This window comes from Alosa sapidissima, chromosome 17 (genome assembly GCF_018492685.1).
Source record: "Alosa sapidissima isolate fAloSap1 chromosome 17, fAloSap1.pri, whole genome shotgun sequence".
Taxonomy (NCBI): domain Eukaryota; kingdom Metazoa; phylum Chordata; class Actinopteri; order Clupeiformes; family Clupeidae; genus Alosa; species Alosa sapidissima.
Window position 1 is genome coordinate 23436563 of NC_055973.1, and position 20000 is coordinate 23456562.

Here is a 20000-nt window from a genome sequence, read left to right on the forward strand (position 1 = left end):
TGCTCACTTCCACATTTTGTGTGTGTGTGTGTGTGTGTGTGTGTGTGTGGTCCCTTCTTGTGAAAGACCCTTTGTTGTGCTCTCGGGAGCTGATTAACTTCGTCTGATTCTCCTGAGACTCTCCTGCTTTGCTACATGCTAACCGTCGAGCTCTCCGCTACGCTGCTCTCTTGGGTCTGTGCTCTGGCCGCCGCAATCCCGCTAGCAGTTTGATCCCCGTCACTCTGATCACCTCGTTTGATCAGCATGTTCTGACTTCCTGTTCGTTTCCCCGCAGGTCTGCTGTGAGCCCGGAACCTTCCACCGGTGAAGGTAAGCTTTCTGTACTCTGTGTGTGTGTGTGGTGTGTGTGTGTGTGTGTGTGTGTGTGTGTGTGTTATTCAATGCTGTGGTCAGTTGTTTGTCTCCTATATAATTCTACAAAGAATGTGTGGTTTTTCATGTACGAGGCTTTGCTTGTTCTTGTTTCGAGCTTTATAGAGCCAGACGGCTTTAAACATCAGCTGACTGCTGAGTAACATTAGAGACGTTTGGGTTGGAACATGGCTTAAACTCATGCATTTGTTTAGGAGAGGTTTATGTAGTGGTTTAGGAGTGGAGAGAGAGGTTTGAGAAGGAGGTTGAGCGGGGAGCGTCATGTGGTCATTGGAGTCAGGAGGAGGTGCAGGAGCAGGAGGTGGAACTTCACCAGATGTCATATGAAACACTGAATTGCTCCTGAGGCCCATCATTTGAGCTCTCTCTCTCTCTCTCTCTCTCTCTCTCTCTCTCTCTCTCCTCTCTCTCTCTCTCTCTCTCTCTCTCTCTCTCTCTCTCTATCTATCTCTCTCTATCTCTCTATCTATCTACTGTATCTATCTATCTCTCTCCTTTCTCCCTTTTCTTTCTCTCTCTCTGCCCCGTTCTTTCTCTCTCTCTTAGTGGATGATGAGAAGCTGGACGAGAGGGCAAAGAGAGCGTGGCTGCCAAGCGATCTCTATTCCGGGTACAAACACACACATACACATACAGTACCAACACACACATACACATACAGTACCAACACATACAAACACATATATAAACACACACCAACACATACAAACACATACATACACATACAGTACCAACACATACAAACACATACATACACATACCAACACATACAAACACATACATACACACACCAACACATACAAACACATACATACACATACCAACACATACAAACACATACATACACATACCAACACATACAAACACATACATACACACACCAACACATACAAACACATACATACACATACCAACACATACAAACACATACATACACATACCAACACATACAAACACATAAATATATACACACACCAACACATACAAACACATACATACACATACCAACACATACAAACACATACATACACATACCAACACATACAAACACATACATACACACACCAACACATACATACACATACCAACACATACATATACACACCAACACATACAAACACATACAAACACATAAATATATATACACACACCAACACATACATACACACACAAACACATATATACACATACAAACACATACATACACACACCAACACATACAAACACATACATACACATACCAACACATACAAACACACAAACCCACGCACACGGCAGGGCATACAAACACATAATGTAAAGAGTAAGACACATATTCAGTTGTGGCACACTCCTTAAATGTATTGATGCATTTTTATTATGACCTATTTCTTACTCCTCTGGGAGTACTGATTAAAGTGTGTGTGCATGTGCGTGTGCAGTGGGCGTGTGTGCGCGGCGTGGTGCGTGTGTGCGCGGCGTGTGCGTGCGTGTGCGCGCGCGTGTGTGTGTGTGTGTGTGTGTGTGTGTGTGCGTGTGTGGGTGTTGTAGGAGCTAGAGCGTAGTGTGGAAGGCGGTGCTCCAAAGCCGTGGGCCAGTCGTAACGCAGCCGTGGAGCGCAGGCTGAGAAGAGGGCAGGACCGGATCACGCACCCAGCCAATCACCACCGAGGAGGTGGTCATTGCTGCCACGTGAGTACCACACACACACACACACACATACACACATACACACACACACACACACACACACACCCACAACACACACCACACACACACCAGGGTTCTCTCTCTCATCAATCCTAATGGTTCTCCAGATGAACACTCCTTTTTCCTCCATTCCTCTGGTGCTGTGTGGTACCCCTGAATTCCTGTTTGACCTCTGACCTCATTTGACCTCATTTCCCATTTGACCTAATCTCTTCTCATCTCTTCTGTTTCTGTGTTCTGTGTCGTGTTTGTCCTGTTGTTTGGACTCCTCTTCTCTCTTTCTTTACTTCTTTCTCTCTCTCATGTGCACACTGTCATTCTTTCTTACCCCTCTTTCTTTCTCTCCATCCTCTTTCTCTCTCCATCCTCTCTCTCTCTCTCTCTCTCTCTCTCTCTCTCTCTCTCTCTCTCTCTCTCTCTCCTCTCTCTCTCTCTCTCTCTCTCTCTCCTTCCTCTGTGAAGTGACCCTGTCCTGCTCCTCACTCTGTTATGCAACTCGCTAGTTCCACACAGCTGTCGCCAGCTCAGTGACCCAGCACAGGTATACTCACACACACACACGACACACACACACACACCCACACACACACAATTCACTCGCTGATGTCTTGCAGCATGTGTGTGGGAAAGAGAAAAGTCATGTTCTTAGAGCCGATCCATTTGTTAAAATGTCACCAGAAGCTTTTCTGCGTGCTGTGCTTCAGAGTTGCTGACTTGGCCCACTGCGCTAACATCATTAGCATGTGTGTTCCCACGCCAGACAGCCGCCACTGCTGCAGCAGTGGAGACGGCATGTTTGACCACGCTGTGGTCTCCTGACAATGCCGCCCTCTGCAGGCCAGTGGGAGCATTGCACAGGTCATGCAGAACTTAACTGAACTGAACTGAACTGCATAGTCATTGTTTTTGCCTCAGTTCACAAGACCACGAGTTCACAAATTCAAAAAAATGAAAGGATAGCCAGGCATGTGTGTGTATGTGAATTTATATGTTTGATTATGTGTATTTGTGTGTGTGTGTGTACAGCTTTTCAGCTTTCAGCTCACAGTTTCATTAAGTGCATGGTCACCAGCAAAATCTCATGCCCACTGTGTTAACAAGGCATACGTGTGTATATATATGTGTGCGTGCGTGCGTGCGTGTGTGTGTGTGTGTGCGCACGAGTGCGTGTCTGAGCGCGAGTGTGTGTGTGTGTGTGTGTGTGTGTGTTTGTGTGTTTTGTGCCTCCACTAGCATGGATTTGTCAGTACTGCATGTTCACTGCTCTGTGCTAACACACATCTGTCTCTTTCATTTCTTTACCCTTTCTGTCCCTGTTCCATCTCTTTTTCTCCATCTCTCTCTCTCTCTATCTCCCTCCCTCCACCTCTCTCTCTCTCTCCACCTCTCTCTCTGTGGGCGTGTAATTCCTCCCCCCAGCCTGCAGGCGTCAGGCGCAGCAGAGCCGAGAGGCGCGTCAGGCGCGTGAGCAGCAGGAGCAGCGTGAGGCCCAGGCTCAGGTCCGGTCCCGGTCCCGGGTCCAGGCTGTGCCCAGCAGCACCGTCTTCCCGACGTGGCGAGCGACGAGCCTGACCTGTCCACGCTCAGCCTCGCGGAGAAGATGGCGCTGTTCAACCGGCTGGCCCAGCCGGCCCCCGTCGTGCCCCGCGGTCGCGGAGACACCAGGGCGCGCCGTAGCAACGCACGGGCTACCAGACCCAGCCCATCACCCTGGGGAGGTGGAGCAGGTAGGACAGTCCAGCGGAACACTTCACACAACTGACCACTTCTTCAGCTATCACAGCTGACCACTCTCTTCCAGGTCATATTCAGACAGTCTGTAGAGACAGTGTGAGACCGTGGGATACACACACACACCACACCACACCACACCACACCACACACACACACACACCACACACACACACACACACACACACACCTTCTGCTCTTACAACAGTTCTTACAACTGACCACTTTCAGGTCCTTTTTAGACAGTCTGTAGAGTTTTTGTTCTTTTTTGACTTTTTTTGACTTTTTGAAACAAGGAAAGAGGTGAAAACAGGTGAGAGATCACCTCTGCTGTCTTGGACTGGTAAACACAGATGCAGAAGTGACACAAAGTAAGGATGCTAGTGGTGTTACTAACCTTTTATTGCTTCGGAAACCATAAAGATGAAGAGTTGTTGAAGTGGTAGACACATTGAAAATAGTCCTCCTGTTATAAGCACTAATTTCAGTGTTATATTAGTCAGACTTTTGCTCAGACGGGGACACACTAGGAGTGTATTGAAGAGGATTCAGCAAGTTTTGTTGCTGTCTGTGTCTTTAGGACAGAATGTACCCCTCTCCTTCTTTGCATTGACTGCCACATCTCATGTAACGTTTCATTCACACACATCTGAAATGGGGGTTGTTTCATATTCTTTGACATACACACACAGACACCACTTGCACAGACATACACACAGACAGACACACACAGGTATTGACTAATTTCGTCTGGTACAGGACAGTTTCTCTGATTCTGATCTGAGTGACATGGTGGTAGAGGTGTCAGACGACGAGCTTGAACACGTAAGGCCAGATGGACTGCACAGGCGTCTGTGCATGTGTTTTATGTGTGCATGTGTGGCAAAACGTGTGTATGAGAATGTATGGGAGAGAAAAAGAGAGAGAGAGATTGCATGAGAGATAGAAAGAGTGTGTGTGTGTGTGAGGGAGAGAGAGAGATGTTTGAGAGTGTATGTTTGAAGGAGAAATACAGAGTATGTGTGCGTGTGTTCTGGTTGACAACTGCTTTGGCAACCTGCATCCTGCCTACGGCACTCTGTGAACGCTGTGCCACTGCCGTGCAAACTTTGAGCCAACGGGCATGCGCCACATCACTTCCTCTCTGCACCGGTATGTGTGAGGGATTAAGCCTAGAACTGGACTAAACCGCATCACTCTCTAGACCTAGACCATACCAGACTGGGCTTAATCAGTCAGATTGTTTTCCTGTTTATTGTAATGCCTGTTTTATTCAGATGTTTATTGTGATGACTTTTGTGCCTGTTTTATCAGATGTTTATTGTGATGACTTTTGTTGTCACACAAAAATGCAGTACTCTTTACACACTTGGTTGAAGTGTGTTATCACATGTGTGTGATTGTGTGGCCACATGTTTGTGCACACAACGCTGTGTTGGCCTGCCTGTTGTTGTTGTTGTTGTCGTTGTTGTTGTTGTTTCTTTGGCACTGCCTTTCCTGATTATCATTAGATATTAAGGACACTGTATAATCTGTGTAAATGCCATCACTATCTTCATGAAAATATAGCATTGAATGTACTCTATGCACCAGAAATGTTGTGTTTAAGATGGGTTCAGGGTATTCTGTTTCAGTGTGACCTTGACAGCTAAGTCAGTTGAAAGTTAGTGGCCTTGTTTCTGTAGAGAGAGTTTAGAGTTACACGTGTGTGTGTGTGTGTGTGTGCTGGCCTCTCAATTGAAAGCTCAGGAAGTACAGTTAGTCATTATGTGGATATGTGTGATTATGCTGCATGTTTACTGTAAGTATGTGTGTGGTGTGTGTGGGGTGTAGTACAAGGCAGAGCCCCTGAGGAATGAAGTTGTATCTAAATGGAAGGAACTCACAGAAATAGTATCTTACAACAGCTGGTGCCATACTATTACTATAGTTATACTATAACTTACATCCTCTCTCTCTCTCTCTCTCTCTCTCTCTCTCTCTCTCTCTCTCTCTCTCTCTTCCTCCCTCTTTCCTGTGATTATTTTCCTGTTTCTGCCTCTTCCTCTTCCCCTCTTCTTCTGTTCCCCCCATCATGACCTTTTTTCATTGCTTCTTCTCTACCTCTATCTCTTTCCTTTCTCGTATTCCTTCGTTTCCACCCCTCCGTCTTTAGCTGCAGAGTTCCAAGTTCTCCTCTGCGCTCCAGCACACCACCGTCTCAACGGCGCACGCCGGCGACCTCCAGCTGGCCTCTGCTGCCCCCGGTGGTGGCAATGGGTACTACGAGTGCACCACCCCTGCCCACGAACCTCCAGCCCCGCAAGGGCCTCTGGACCGGACCCCAGCCCAGGCGGAGCAGCCGTACCTGGGCAGCAGCAGCAGCAAGCGAAGCTCCCCTCTCCGGAGACCAGCGTCAGACAGCCTGCTCTCCCCCAACCCACATATACACACGCGCACGTGCAGCCTGCGGCGTACACACACACACCCTCTCACAGCCGTGCCACAGAGCACCTGCCCAGGGCAAAGGCTAAAGGTCAGGTAAGGGACAAAGATGTGTGTGTATCTGTGTGCTTTTCCTCTCTCTCTCTCTCTCTCTCTCTCTCTCTCTCTCTCTCTCTCTCTCTCTCTCTCTCTCTCTCTCTCTCTCTCTCTCTCTCTCTCTCTCTCTCTCTCTCTCTCTCTCTCTCTTGTATGTGTTTGTGCATGTATGTGTGTGTGTGACCGACTGACAGACTGTGTGGACTTTAGTTTGTCCATCTCTGCTTTTCTTGCACTGATAAACATAAATGGCATCAAAGGCTTTCACACAGGTGTGATAAAGGATGCAGGATTGATGTGTATGAGAAATAGAGAGGGGACAGAGATGAGATGATCAGTTAGCTTCCGTTAGTATTTTCGAAATTTAAAGGGCTGCACTAGGAAGCTTTCCACGATGTGACTCACTTGTAGCGTGAGAAACGTGTGTGTGTGTGTGTGTGTGTGTGTGTGTGTGTGTGTGTGAGAGAGAGTGTGCTGACATCCTGTTATGTCTGATGACAGTTTTTCATATTCAGCTCAGTGGTTAGAATTGTGTGTGTCTGTGTCTGTGAGGAGTTTGGTTATGAATGCCTCTTCAGTGTTTCCCACAGAATTGAATTCCATTTGTGGTGGTTGGTTTGCAGAATTAACAGTTTTTAACAAATTAGCACAGCGTGGTTATGATGCTAACCAGATTTAAGCACAATTTAGTACAAACCTGGAAAATCATTGTGTGGTGGTCAATGTTGATATTGTGGTGGGCCGCCACATATAAGTCAATGTATGGGAAACTGCTCTTTGAGAGACAATTGATGGTGAGAGAGAATCCATTGTTGCTATTTAAAAAGTTGTCTAGCTCTTCTAGGTAGCTTTGTCTTAAATCAGTGTTTGGGGTTCTGAGCTCTGCTGAGTAGGTGCAGCCAAGCATGCAGCTCCTCCAAGTGATGAGCTAGCTAAACCACAACCCTCTGACAATTTTCCACTATCAGCAACACATGCAAGCTGTTAGAGGGGGTGTGTCTGTGTGGTCTGTGTGTGTGTGTGTGTGTGTGTGAAAGAAAGAGAGAGAGAGAGAGAGAGAGAGGAGAAGAGAGAGAGAGAGAGAGAGAGAGAGAAGAGAGAGAGAGAGAGAGAGAGAGAGAGAGAGAGAGAGAGAGAGAGAGTCTGTGTGTGTGTCTACTCCGCCTTCAGCTTGATCGTGCTCACACCTTCTGTGTGTGTGTGTGTGTGTTGACTTTTAAACAGACCTTTCCGGAGCTCACAGCGTCAGTACGTTCTGTGGAGGCCCCGTCACAGCAGCAGCCATCTCCAGCAGCAGGCACACACACACACACGCAGACACACACACACACGCAGACAACACACACACACCCTGCTCACGCACACACACAGCCCGCAGCACAGCAGCAGCAGCAACATCAGGAGCCCGCGTGGCGCACAGACGGTGGGAGAGACAGAGAGAGGGAGCGAGAGAGGAGAGAGGACGAGGACGAGGACGAGAGAGTCACAGACGTCCAGACGAAGATGAGCTTGAAGACGTCATGTCTGCCAGACAGATGTCCATCAAAGAGAGGTAAGACTCTACAGATGTGTGTGTGTGTGTGTGCGTGTGTGTGAGAGAGAGAGAGAGAGAGAGAGAGTGTGTGACAGAGAGAAAGAAAGAGAGAAAGGAGAGTTTTACTGTATTTTTAGACAAGAACGTTTCTGTTTTAGAGCTATTCAATTCAGTCGTGGTATAGTGTCCTCAACTGTAACAATTGCTGTTGTAGATGGATAGTGTGTGCATACGTGCGTGTGTTTGTGAGTCCATGTGTGCATGCACTTTCCTGGTATAGCCCAGAGTTGGCATTGATGGGTGTGTGTGTGTGTGTTTGTAGATCAGATCAGTAGAACTGTTGTGGCTGATGTAAGTATTGATCTGTGATCATATTGCCAGTGCCTCCGAGCCACACTGACTTTGCTCTGTTGCTTTGATGACCAGACTCAGATTTCTGTACATATCCAATAACTGTACATCCGTCATGCACACACCTGCACGTACTGTAGAGTTTCTATATAAGATATAATATTTAAGAGTTATATGATTTTTAAGAGTATAGTCTATATATAATATATATACGATAATATATACGAGTAATATAAGATTATATTCTCTATATAAGATATATTATATAAGCTCGGCACATTGTGTTGTGTGAATGGCCTTTATTCAAGATGTTGACCTTGACTTTGGAGAGGAATTTAGGTTTCTGCCTGAGTGTGAGAAAGTGTGAGGGAGCGATATATATGATTAAAGGGGGTTATTTTTGGATGGTCTATTTGAAGTGCCTCAGAGTGCAGGCAAGCGTAGATAGATGGCAAGAGTTGGAAAGAGAGCTGAGAGCTGTTTAACTAGTAGCCCGAGAGCTCTTTAACTTGTAGCCTGACAGCTGTTTAACTAGTAGCCCGAGAGCTCTTTAACGTGTAGCCCGAGAGCTGTTTAACTAGTAGCCCGAGAGCTGTTTAACTAGTAGCCCGAGAGCTGAGAGCTGTTTAACTAGTAGCCCGAGAGCTCTTGAACTAGTAGCCAGAGAGCTCTTTACCTAGTAGCCCAAGAGCTGAGAGCTGTTTAACTTGTAGCCCGAGAGTTGAGAGCTGTTTTACTAGTAGCCCGAGAGCTGTTTAACTAGTAGCCTCAGCAACGTGGGATTCGGCCGTTCAGAAAGGGACTGAAAGAGAGACTGGAATTACTGAACAACACAATAACACTGGCAAACTGGTGTGTGTGTGTGTGTGTGTGTGTGTGTGTGTGTGTGTGTGTGTGTGTGTGTGTGTGCGCGTGCATGCATGTCTGCATGTGCGTGTGTTTGTGTCTGACTGTGTGGGTGTGTGCGTGCGTGCGTGTCTGCATGTGCGCGTGTGTGTGTGTGTGTGGTCTCTGAAATCAAGTGCTTGTGTAACACTTGTTAGTGCAGAAACTTGTGTGTTGCCGTGGGTTACATGGAATAAGCTGTCCATTGATTGATGACATAATGAATCACAGACATGTTCTCGGGCGATCGCTCTGTGTGTGTGTGTGTATGGTTGTGGGGGGAGGGGGGGGTGTAGTTTGGAAAATACAGAATGGAAGAGAGTATTGTGGATGCAGTGTGTTTATGGTCATATAGCCCACTATTGTGTACACTGGTCAACATCACTCTTTCTAGGTGGAGGTAGAGGAAGTGTGGATTTATGTGTGTGTACAGTACATATGCACCATCAAGTTAAATGAACCTGGTACCTGGTGGGTGTGTGTGTGTGTGTGTGTGTAATTCATGTACATTGAGTTAGTGTGTTTCAAGTACATTTTGGTGCAACTATTTAACGTGTGTGTGTATGTGTCTGTATTTCTGTATGTGTGTGTCCTCTCTCTCTCTCTCTCTCTCTCTCTCTCTCTCTCTCTCTCTGTCCGGCAGGCTGGCCCTCCTGATGAAGAATGGCGAGGATGACTGGAGGAACCGCATCAACAGGAAACAGGATGTGGTGCGGGTGGCCATCTCCGAGCGCCATGCCCAGCTCTGGGAGGTGGAGCAGAGCTTCAAGAAGAAGGTAACGCCTCCCAGCAGCCCGACCGACCTTTCACCCCTCACCTGAAGGGTCACGACCTTTCACCCCTCACCTGAAGGGTCACAACCTTTCACCCCTCACCTGAAGGGTCACGACCTTTCACCCCTCACCTGAAGGGTTCACAGGCTCATGGACTGACTGAGAACCAAATTATCAGACCGTGTTGATGGGATGGGATGGTTGGAGTTTGATGTATAAGCGGGAGTGAAATTGGGAGTGAGACACACACACACACACACACACACACACACACACACACACACACACATGAATAAGTAGACTCTTATTAGGGCATCATGGGAGTATATAATATGTTGTACATAGTACATGTTAGACAGTGGCTCATAAAACGACATTAAACTGTATATTCATACACTAACTTTGCAAACACTGTGTGTGTGTGTCTACACAATGCAGTATGTACACACACACACACACATACATATCTTGGTGGATAGCTGTTAGCAGCCCTAGCCTACCTGCTGCAGTCATGATCAACCCCAAGCAGAGAGGTTGTGTCCCTTGTCTCTGTGATCTGTGTGTGTGCGTGTGTGTTTGTGTTTGTACGTCTTTCTCCTTTCCCCTCCTCCTGTAGGAAATCCTCCAGGAAATGTAGTTTATACTAACACAAGGAAATGTAGTTTATACTAACACAAAGGCCAATGTTATGAAGCAAAAAAGGGAAATGTAGTTTATACTAACACAAGGAAATGTAGTTTATACTAACACAAAGGCCAATGTTATGAAGCAAAAAAGGGTGCTATGTAAAACAGATAGAGCAGTGAGTGTCATTGCATGAACTCACTTGAAAAGAAATTCTGCTTTACCTACACCTGTCTTTCTTGTGACTTTCACACCTATGTCTATCTAAACCAAACTTGAATGATTTTCTAGAAACACATGCGAAACGTATATTCCTGGAATTAAATCCATAAATTAATATTTTTTTCTCTGGAATTCAGTAGCTGATTTGCACGTGTATTTATATTTTCTTTCTGTGAGATATGTGATGTGTCAAGTAACCAGACATTGTTTTGATAGATGATAGTCGTGAATTCTACTAATAAATAATTAATACATAAGGTGACTGGATCACTTCTTTGTGTTATTAAGTTTAAAGTAGACAACTAGGAAGCAATGACTTTTAGGTGACTTTTAGCTGAGGTTGAACTCTGTAATGTCTGTCTGTTTTAGAGTAGGAGGGATTCTGTAAGAGCGCTGTGGTTCTTCAGTTTGCTGGACCTTGTATGTGTGGTTCGTTTCATTTCTGTGTTCTATCACTTATCCACTCATTCCATCTCTCCATATCTCATTTTGTCTCATTTACTCGCTCAATTACTCACGTTTTCTGTTCTCCGTAACAATAAACCTCTCTTAAAGCCATGCATGCTCTGTGCGCTTCTTCTTTGTGTCATTTACTCATGTGTGTGTGTGTGTGTGTGTGTGTGAGAGAGTGTATGTGTTTGTCTTTGGGGTGTGGGTGGACATGGACCTCTCTGTTTGATGTTACACTCAGCTGCAGTCAGTATTTTTATCTTTAAATTTGGCTCTGCTCTGTTGGGCAAGGGTGGGGGGGTGCTCTGTTGGGTGGGGGGGGAGATCTACACTTACAGTCATGTGAATACCCTGACATGTGGTCATTTGTAAACACATCATAAACTCACAGATACTCTTACAAAAACAAATGTGGATAAACATATTCATACACACACACGCACACACACACTCTTTAATATTAACAACCAACCTCCCCCCTCCACACGCACTCACACATTTTAATACTAACAACCCCTCTCCCCACACACACACACACACACGCACACACACACACACACACACACACACACACACACACTTTAATATTAACAAATTCCTCCACACACACACACACACACACACACACACACACACACACACACAGACAGAAAGACAGACACTAATATATACACACACACACACACACACACACAACACACACACACCTATACAGACTGGCACACATGCACGCACACACACACATGACATACCATTCCATCTCAGTTGGCCTTCTCTCCATGTCTCCATTAAAAGCATAGCCATCACATTAACCCAGGTTGCAGTCATGCATACATACATGCATATGTGTCACAGTGATGATCTCACACATGAAAAGGCGATGGTGCTGCACTCCATTGTTCTGTATGACCTCATGTTTAGCTGGAGCTTATACTGTATGTTCACACCTAAACACGACTCAGTGTCTGACCTAGCGAGCCTCACACACACAGAAAGAGAGAGAGTGAGAGAGAGAGAGATCCTTTTATCCCCTCGTTTATTTCTGCCATGTCTCCAGGATGGAGGGATGATGATAAATGACTTTGCAGTGTCTGATCAGCTCTGGGTAAGCAGCACAAAGAGCCGGATGTGTGTGTGTGTCTGTGCCATTGTGGTGACGGTGTTATGGTCCACTCACTGGCATGGTTTGCCTTGTTGTCATGGTGATGATACACAATCGTTTGGTGGTTTGGGTGTTCTTCACATGCAGAGTGCGTTGTGATTGGACAAGGGCTTAAAAGTTCAAAAGGTCAAATTAGATGTTCAAATTGTCAAACTGGTGATTTGTATACAGTTATTTGTGGTTGTTATTCTCAGAGTGAGCTTTAGTCCAATCACACACACTGAAGTGTAGAGTTGCACAGTCTATAAACACACACCTAATGCCCTGCTAACAGAGCTAATGTCATTAATACTGTAAGTAATTCCCCTGGTTTGTTGTGTTAGTCTTGGCTGTTTGTGTGTTTGTATGGGGTTAGTGTGGGATGACTGTGTGTGTGTGTGTGTGTGTGTGTGTGTGTGTGTGTGTGTGTGTAGTGTTAAGTGTTGGGTGTTAACCTCAACTTAGTGGGAAGCTGGTTGGTGGATAGCGTTTGTCTTTGTGAGTGGATTTAATCAGATAAATCAGGGTGCTTGTAGCCTGGTGTTGGTGTGTGTGTGTGTGCGTCCGTGCGTGCGCATGTGTGTGAGTTACAGTCTGCACACTTGTGTGTGTGTGTTCAGGTGTGAGCTCAACCCCCCCCCTGTGTGACCAGTTGCTGCTGCCCTTTCCTTTGCATATCCTGTTTGTGTCATTGTCCTTCCTGTTTCCCATTTTTGTCATTCTGATGTTTTGCTCCCCTTCTGTGTCACTTCTTCATTTCCCCCTTATCTATCTACCCATCTATCTACCCATCTATCTATCTATCTATCTATCTATCTATCTATCTGTCTGTCTGTCTGTCTGTCTGTCTGTCTGTCTGTCTGTCTATCTGTATATCTTCATCTCTTCATCTCTCTCTCTCTCTCTCTCTCTCTCTCTCTCTCTCTCTCTCTCTCTCTCTCTCTCTCTCTCTCTCTTTGTCTATCCATCCATGTGTTTCACTCTCTCCCCTCTCTGTGTGTCCTTCTCTCTTTCTCTCTTTTCTTGACGTCTGTAGGATCCTGTCTTCTCCTCTGCCCTCTCCCTCACTGATGACAGCCAAGTGGGCTTTGCTCCTCCCGGCCAGGTGAGGGCGCTGTGCTGTGCACACGTGCGGCCGCTTGCAAACACACACGTTTCATGCGATATAGAAGCGCTCACACTTTTGTCATGTAACACACACACACACACACACACACACCACAAGTGAATGCTCAAACACAATGCTGCATGCAGAGGAATGGTCAAGCCATTTTATGTGTAGGTCTTTTAAACTCATAAGCACTCACACACACACTCCTCTTGACCAGGTAAGGCCTCTATGTTGAGTGTGTGTGTTTTGTAACTGTAAGCACTGTCTTGGGAGAGACACATGCTTCTCACCCACAATGCTTGTGTCTCACACACACACAGCTGATTATGTAACGGTTATTATCAAAATGTTTTGTTTTATGTGTATGTTCTTATTCTGCTAAATTCTATTGAGGCTATTAATAATAGTCTGAATATCTTCAGGCTAGTTTGAAATGTTTATTGATGTCATTGTGAGTGGCTTCGGACAAAAGGGTATGCTAAATACCATAACCATAAAGATTAACATAACTTCGCACGCAACAACACACACTTCCAACACCACTGGCTCACAGCGGCACACATGCCACAGCTGCTACATGTCTGTCACATAGAGACAGATAAGCCCCGAACAGCCTCTGTTCTTCCTACACTTCTTCTTTTTTCTCATCCCTCCATCCCTCTCTCTCTTTCCATCACTCCCTCACTCATCCCCCTTTTAGCCTTTACTCTTCCTACACTTATTTTTTCTCATCCCTCCATCCCTCTCTCTCTCTCCACCACTCCCTCACTCATCCCCCTTTCAGCCAGTCTGCTACTCTTCATTAATACAAACCAATACCCTGACTGGTGAACAAGCATCTTTCTCATTCTCGTAATACACCTCCCCTCCACTCACATATCACTTATATGGTTTCTCAGTAACTCCTCAGCAAGTGGATGTGAATGTCTATGAAAGCATATGCTAAATTTTGTGTGTGTCTGTGTGTCTGTGTGTGTGTGTGAGAGTGTGTGTTTGTGTGTGTGTTTGTCTAACACAGAGGGAGAGAATGAGAACGAGAGTGTGAATGTGTGAGCGTGTAAGTGAGAAACCAATGACTTAAAAACATGGACACTGTAAACCTGAGCCACGAGTGAAGCCGCTAGAAGGAACTAAAAAATGGATCAAATGTAACCAAATATGGTCATTTCTGCACATCCCTGGGCACTGGGCAGTTCTCTATTCACTATAGGGCACCGGAAAGTGCCAGTGGTCATTGCTTTCATTTCTAGAATGGCGTGAGTGACACTGTCCATGTGTTTGCAGTCATCTGGACAAACTGATAAGGACCACATTTCTATCTACTTATCCACATCTTTGTTTCTGTGCATGAAAAGCCTTTTGGGTGCATCGTCATTTCTCTCTCTTCTTCCTCCTCTGCTTCTTCATCCCCCTCTCCTCTACTCTTCATCCTTCTCCTCCTCCTCTCCGTGAAGGCGAGCCCCCCCTACTCTCCCCTCATGGATGACCGGCACCCCTGGAGACGGAAGGTGCCTCCCACCTCCTTATCCGTTACACACACACACACACACACACACACACACACACACACACAAACCATGACAAAGACCATGCCTTACCTTACTACAACCATTTACAACAAACACAAGAACAAGCCCTTGTTAACATCTAATGACTTTTACATTTGACAGACAGACATACACATTTTTCTGTCAAAATTATCTGAAGATTGTCGAATGCAAATCTATGTTTTCCCAAAAACACACATTCACAATAAATAGTGAAAACTTCCCTTTGCTACTCTGCAGTTGTTTCTGTGTGTTAACATAGTCTGATCGGGCGGGGTGTGTGTGTGTGTGTGTGCGTGCGTTCAAAATTGCTTGATGTGGAAGCAGATATGCTGTACTTGTTTTCTGAATGATCTGTATTTGTGTGTGTGTGTGTGCAGAGGATTGGGGAGGAGGCTGATCGAGTGGAGATGAGCATTCAGGAGCGCAAACGACTCATCTGTGCACAACAGGAGGCATCCAGGGTCAAAGGTCACGGAGTCGCCAACGACTCCACGCAGTTCACTGTGGCCGCACGCATGGTCAAGAAAGGTACACACACGCACGCACATTCACATATATACATACACTACATTAGCATTTGCATGACCTGCGCATTGCACATTTACCCACATTCCATGCACATACACAATACACCTGACATGATCAAGAAAGGTACAGACACACACACACACATACACATTACACTCGCATTTATATCATGTGAACATGCATATTACACATGCACATACATATTACACATACACACACATTTCTTGTGTAAGAGGGATACAAGAGTGTATGTGTGAGAGAGATGTTAACGTGTGTGAATTTGTGTTTCAGGTTTGGCAGATCCTACTGCGCTAAGTTGCCCTGCACCTGCTGTCCTAACCTCAAAGAACAAGAACCACACGCATCCTATCAAGCCACAAGAAGGTAAGACACACACACACACACACACACATACACTCACATATACACATGTAAAAAAGACAAGTAAGTCCTTATTATGTGTTGTGTGCTTGTCTATGATGCAGAGATTGAGGTCAGGGGGAATGTGACTGTGGAATCAGACAAGAAATTGGACAAGCTGGAGTCTTTCCTTGACAGGCTCAACAACAAAGGTAAAGTAAGTGTGTGTGTGTGTGTGTGTGTGACATTAATGTGTTTGTTTATGATTGTTTATATCCAAAGCATCTGTGTGTGTGAGTCCTTTAGTCTCTGTGATTTCACCAATACTTGATTCACCAATACTTTTTTTTTTTTAAATAGTGTGTTCAATCACTTGTGCATGTTTTGATAATGTGTGTGTGTGTGTGTGTGTGTGTGTGTGTGTGTGTGTGTGTGTGTGTGTGTGTGTGTGTAGTGGCCGGTCTGCCAGAGTCCACTCTCACCGTGATTCCGAAGGGTGTAAAGGAGGTGATGCAGCTGGACGACGAGATCTTCTCCAAGTTCTACACACACACGCAACAGATCAGCGCACACTCCGCCGCCCTGGAGTTTAGTGGCGATTTCGACGCCATCTTCGATCCAAGTACTCCCAAGTAAGTAACACACACTCACAATCCATACACACACACACACACACAAGTAAGTAGCAGACACTCACAAATCCACACACACAAGTAAATAGCACACACCCATGATCCACACAGACAAGTAAGTAACACACACTCACAATCCACACACACACAAGTAAGTAACACACACTCACAATCCACACACACCCAAGTAACACACACCCACGATCCACACACACACCAAGTAACACACACCCACGATCCATGCACACACCAAGTCTGGGTATAAACATCAACATGACCCCTGAGCAAATGAAGGGACTAAATAAATACAAAAAACACATTTGCAGCTTTTTAAATATATAGAATTTAATATACAGTATACGCACATCTCACTTGTTTTGGAGGATGTGTCAGTGATCCACTACAACAGTGACCTTTGACCCCACCCCGTCAGGTTGACGTCTGAGATGGTGCAGCACAAGCGGGCGGTGCGGCCGCTGAAGAAGGTGCAGTCGTCACGGAACCCGCTGAAGATGCTGGCCGCCAGGGACGACATCCGGCACGAGTACACCGAGCACCGGCTCAACATCGGCCTGCTGGAGAGCAAGAGGATGAAGCAGGACAAGAGTGAGTGTGTGTGCATGGTGTGTGTGTGTGTGTGTCAAGTGTGCGAGCACAAGTGCAAGTGTGTGTGTGTGTGTGTAAGGCTAAGCAAGGAAGCAGCATCATTTGGTATACAAGGACCAAGGAGAAGAGTGCATAAATAAGGTCATGTCAGGTGTGTGTGTGTGTGTGTGTGTGTGACGGAGACAGAGGAGTTGGAGAAGAATGCTTGTGTTAGCGTGGCTCTTTAAAAAATCCAGCTGCCTTCTCAGATGTTTCTTTTCCTCACATTTGTATGCTCATCTGAGTGTGTGTGGATGTGGTTTTGCGTCTGTGTGTGTTTGTTTGTGTGACCTACATTGATATGTGTGTCAGTTTCCTGGCTTTGTGGGATGCTCACACACACTTTATATGTTTCGCCTTATGACTTCCTGGCTCACTGTTTGCAGACACGTCAGTTTCGTGCATGTATCTGATTGTCATAAACAAAGCAATACGGCTCATGTCTAGACTGGAGTTGTAGCCACAACTGACATCATCCTCTAAATATATTTTCTTTAGCTATGAGTGTTATGCCGTTGGACCACAACTACAGGTGACTTGATGTACTAAAGACATTGAAAAAACATGGCAGTTTATCTTCCTGATTGAAACATTAAACCACTTCCCCTCTTTCTTCCTCTGTCTTTCTTTCCATCTATCTCTCTCTCTCTCTCTCTCTCTCTATTCAATTTAATTCAAGTGAGCTTTATTAGCATGACAAATTTTGTTGCATTGCCAAAGCAGAACATTTAAACATCAGGTTCATAGAGAATGCTTGGAGTACAATATATGGCAAACATAGATAAGCATTCAAGAATAACTCTCCCTTTCTTCCCCTTCTCTCCCTCCATCTGTCTTTCCATCTCTCTCTCTCTCTCTCTCTCTCTCTCTCTCTCTCTCTCTCTCTCCCTTCATCTGTCTTTCCATCTCTCTCTCTCTCTCTCTCTCTCTCTCTCTCTCTCTCTCTCTCTCTCTCTCCCCTCCGTCTGTCCACCAGTAAATAAAGGCTCTGGCGGTTTCTCGGACGTGGCGCTGGCCGGCCTGGCCAGCAAGGAGAACTTCAGCAACGTGAACCTGCGCAGCGTCAACGTGTCCGAGCAGACCTCCAACAACAGCGCCCTGCCTTACAAGAAGACCATGCTAGTCCAGGTCAAAGGTCAGTCCCTCGTCGGGAGAGCTGTGGCGCAAGCAGCAGCAGCATCCCCATACTACATACGGGTCCTGTGCCCATGAGGACCCCAGATTAACTCCACCCTGAGGTCATGTCTTGACCCCACTCCCCATCTCTTCTTCACTCACTTCCTGTAGTCTCTCTGTTGTCCAATCGGTGAAGGCGATGGGCAATGCCTGACGTCTCTTGTGACCTTGACATTTAGTTCTCTGGTCTGTGTCTGTTGAGTCTGTCCCTGTTTCTCAAAGTCAAGGATCTTCGAGGATTCTTGCTTGGTAGTACTGAGCCCTGCCGAGTCAGGGCCGAGACCAGGCTTCTTCTTAGCATGCAAAAAAACACACAACACGATTACGGTGTAAGAGTTCAAAGTTGTCAAAATGACCTGAGCCCATACTTCATTTAGGCTACTTTACATAGTGACAATAAGACAATGTTTACATTTAAATACATAATGAACTGTCTTGTTTAGTACAGATTTTAAATCATCCAGAAATGTGCGCACAGGATTGTGGGTGTTCCGAGCAGGCTGAGGATACACACATGCGTCCTCGAAAAATTCGGCAAATCAAAGGAGTTCGTCCTTGGTAGAATTTGATGTATGCTTGACATTAGAACAGTACTTCGGCGGAGTTCGATGACGTTGTAGCGTCCTTATATATGTGTCCTTGACGTTGTAGCGTCCTTATATATGTGTCCTTGACCTTGACCTTGGGAAACGGTCAGAGGGAATGTGAGTAGAGGAAAAGAGGAAGACACAAGGGATAGGGGTGGAGAGGGCAGAGATGAGACCAGACGAGAGTGCTGGGAGCTCTCTGGAGCTTTATTTAACACATGGGCTCTCCTATACAGGATCAGTGAGTGAGCATGTGTGTGGGGGGCTCTGGAGCCTTGTGGCCTATGGCCTGTCCTATACAAGGTGTGTGTGTGTGTGTGTGTGTGTGTGTGTGTGTGTGTGTGTGTGTGTGTGATTCGGCCGTTCAGAAAGGGACTGAAAGAGAGACTGGAATTACTGAACAACACAATAACACTGGCAAACTGGTGCGTGTGTGTGTGTGTGTGTGTGTGTGTGTGTGTGTGTGTGTGTGTGTATGTGTGTCTACTGTAGAGACTTATTTATATGGCCTGTCCTGTACAAGATCATTGAATTTACTGTTTAATTGATTATCAGTTCCAGTTCAGTCAGAGCCAGCAAGAACAGGCCATACCACTCTAACTTAACTAACTGTTCTTTAACTTGCTCTCCCTTTCTGTACCTCTCTTTTTACTCCATCTGCCACTCCGTTCTTCTCTTCTATTCTCCCCACTCTTTCTTTCTTTTTCTGTCTCTAGCTGTCTTTCTCTTTCTCTTGATAAGTTTCTTTCTCTTTCTGTTTATCTTTCTTTGTTCTCTTTAATTTGGTCAGTTAGAGCATCTTTCAGTTTCTTGAAAGAACATTCTGACCTCGTAAGGTACTCTTTTGCTCCCATAACCTCTTTGAAATACACACACACACACACACACACACACACACACAAACACTGTCCTACATGAAAACCAGGCTAGCAGAATGGCATTTGGTCAGTCTTCTAAATAGTGCACAGTGAGCGAGAATTTTAATGAGTTGGTGGAAACTCACAGACCAACTCTGCAGTGTGTGTGTGTGTGTGTGTGTGTGTGTGTGTGGACAGCATAGTTTATGGGTCAGGAGATAGCTGTCCTCTCTCTCTCTCTTGTCCCTCTAGTTAGAGT

General features: G+C 45.7%; 1 protein-coding gene across 1 annotated transcript in view; it reads left to right on the forward strand.

Moving 5' to 3' along the window:
• svila (supervillin a) overlaps positions 1-20000 on the forward strand; it is a 52050-nt gene that overhangs the window by 18166 nt on the left and 13884 nt on the right. The window contains 23 exon segments of the mRNA XM_042068866.1: positions 278-312; positions 922-951; positions 954-985; positions 1906-1998; positions 2000-2046; positions 2769-2854; positions 3552-3751; positions 3754-3779; positions 3782-3791; positions 4555-4620; positions 5951-6315; positions 6526-6587; positions 7540-7867; positions 9729-9861; positions 12212-12259; positions 13332-13400; positions 14861-14914; positions 15334-15484; positions 15776-15868; positions 15970-16056; positions 16299-16476; positions 16910-17082; positions 18098-18256. Of these exon segments, the coding sequence (XP_041924800.1) occupies positions 278-312; positions 922-951; positions 954-985; positions 1906-1998; positions 2000-2046; positions 2769-2854; positions 3552-3751; positions 3754-3779; positions 3782-3791; positions 4555-4620; positions 5951-6315; positions 6526-6587; positions 7540-7867; positions 9729-9861; positions 12212-12259; positions 13332-13400; positions 14861-14914; positions 15334-15484; positions 15776-15868; positions 15970-16056; positions 16299-16476; positions 16910-17082; positions 18098-18256 (2525 nt within the window).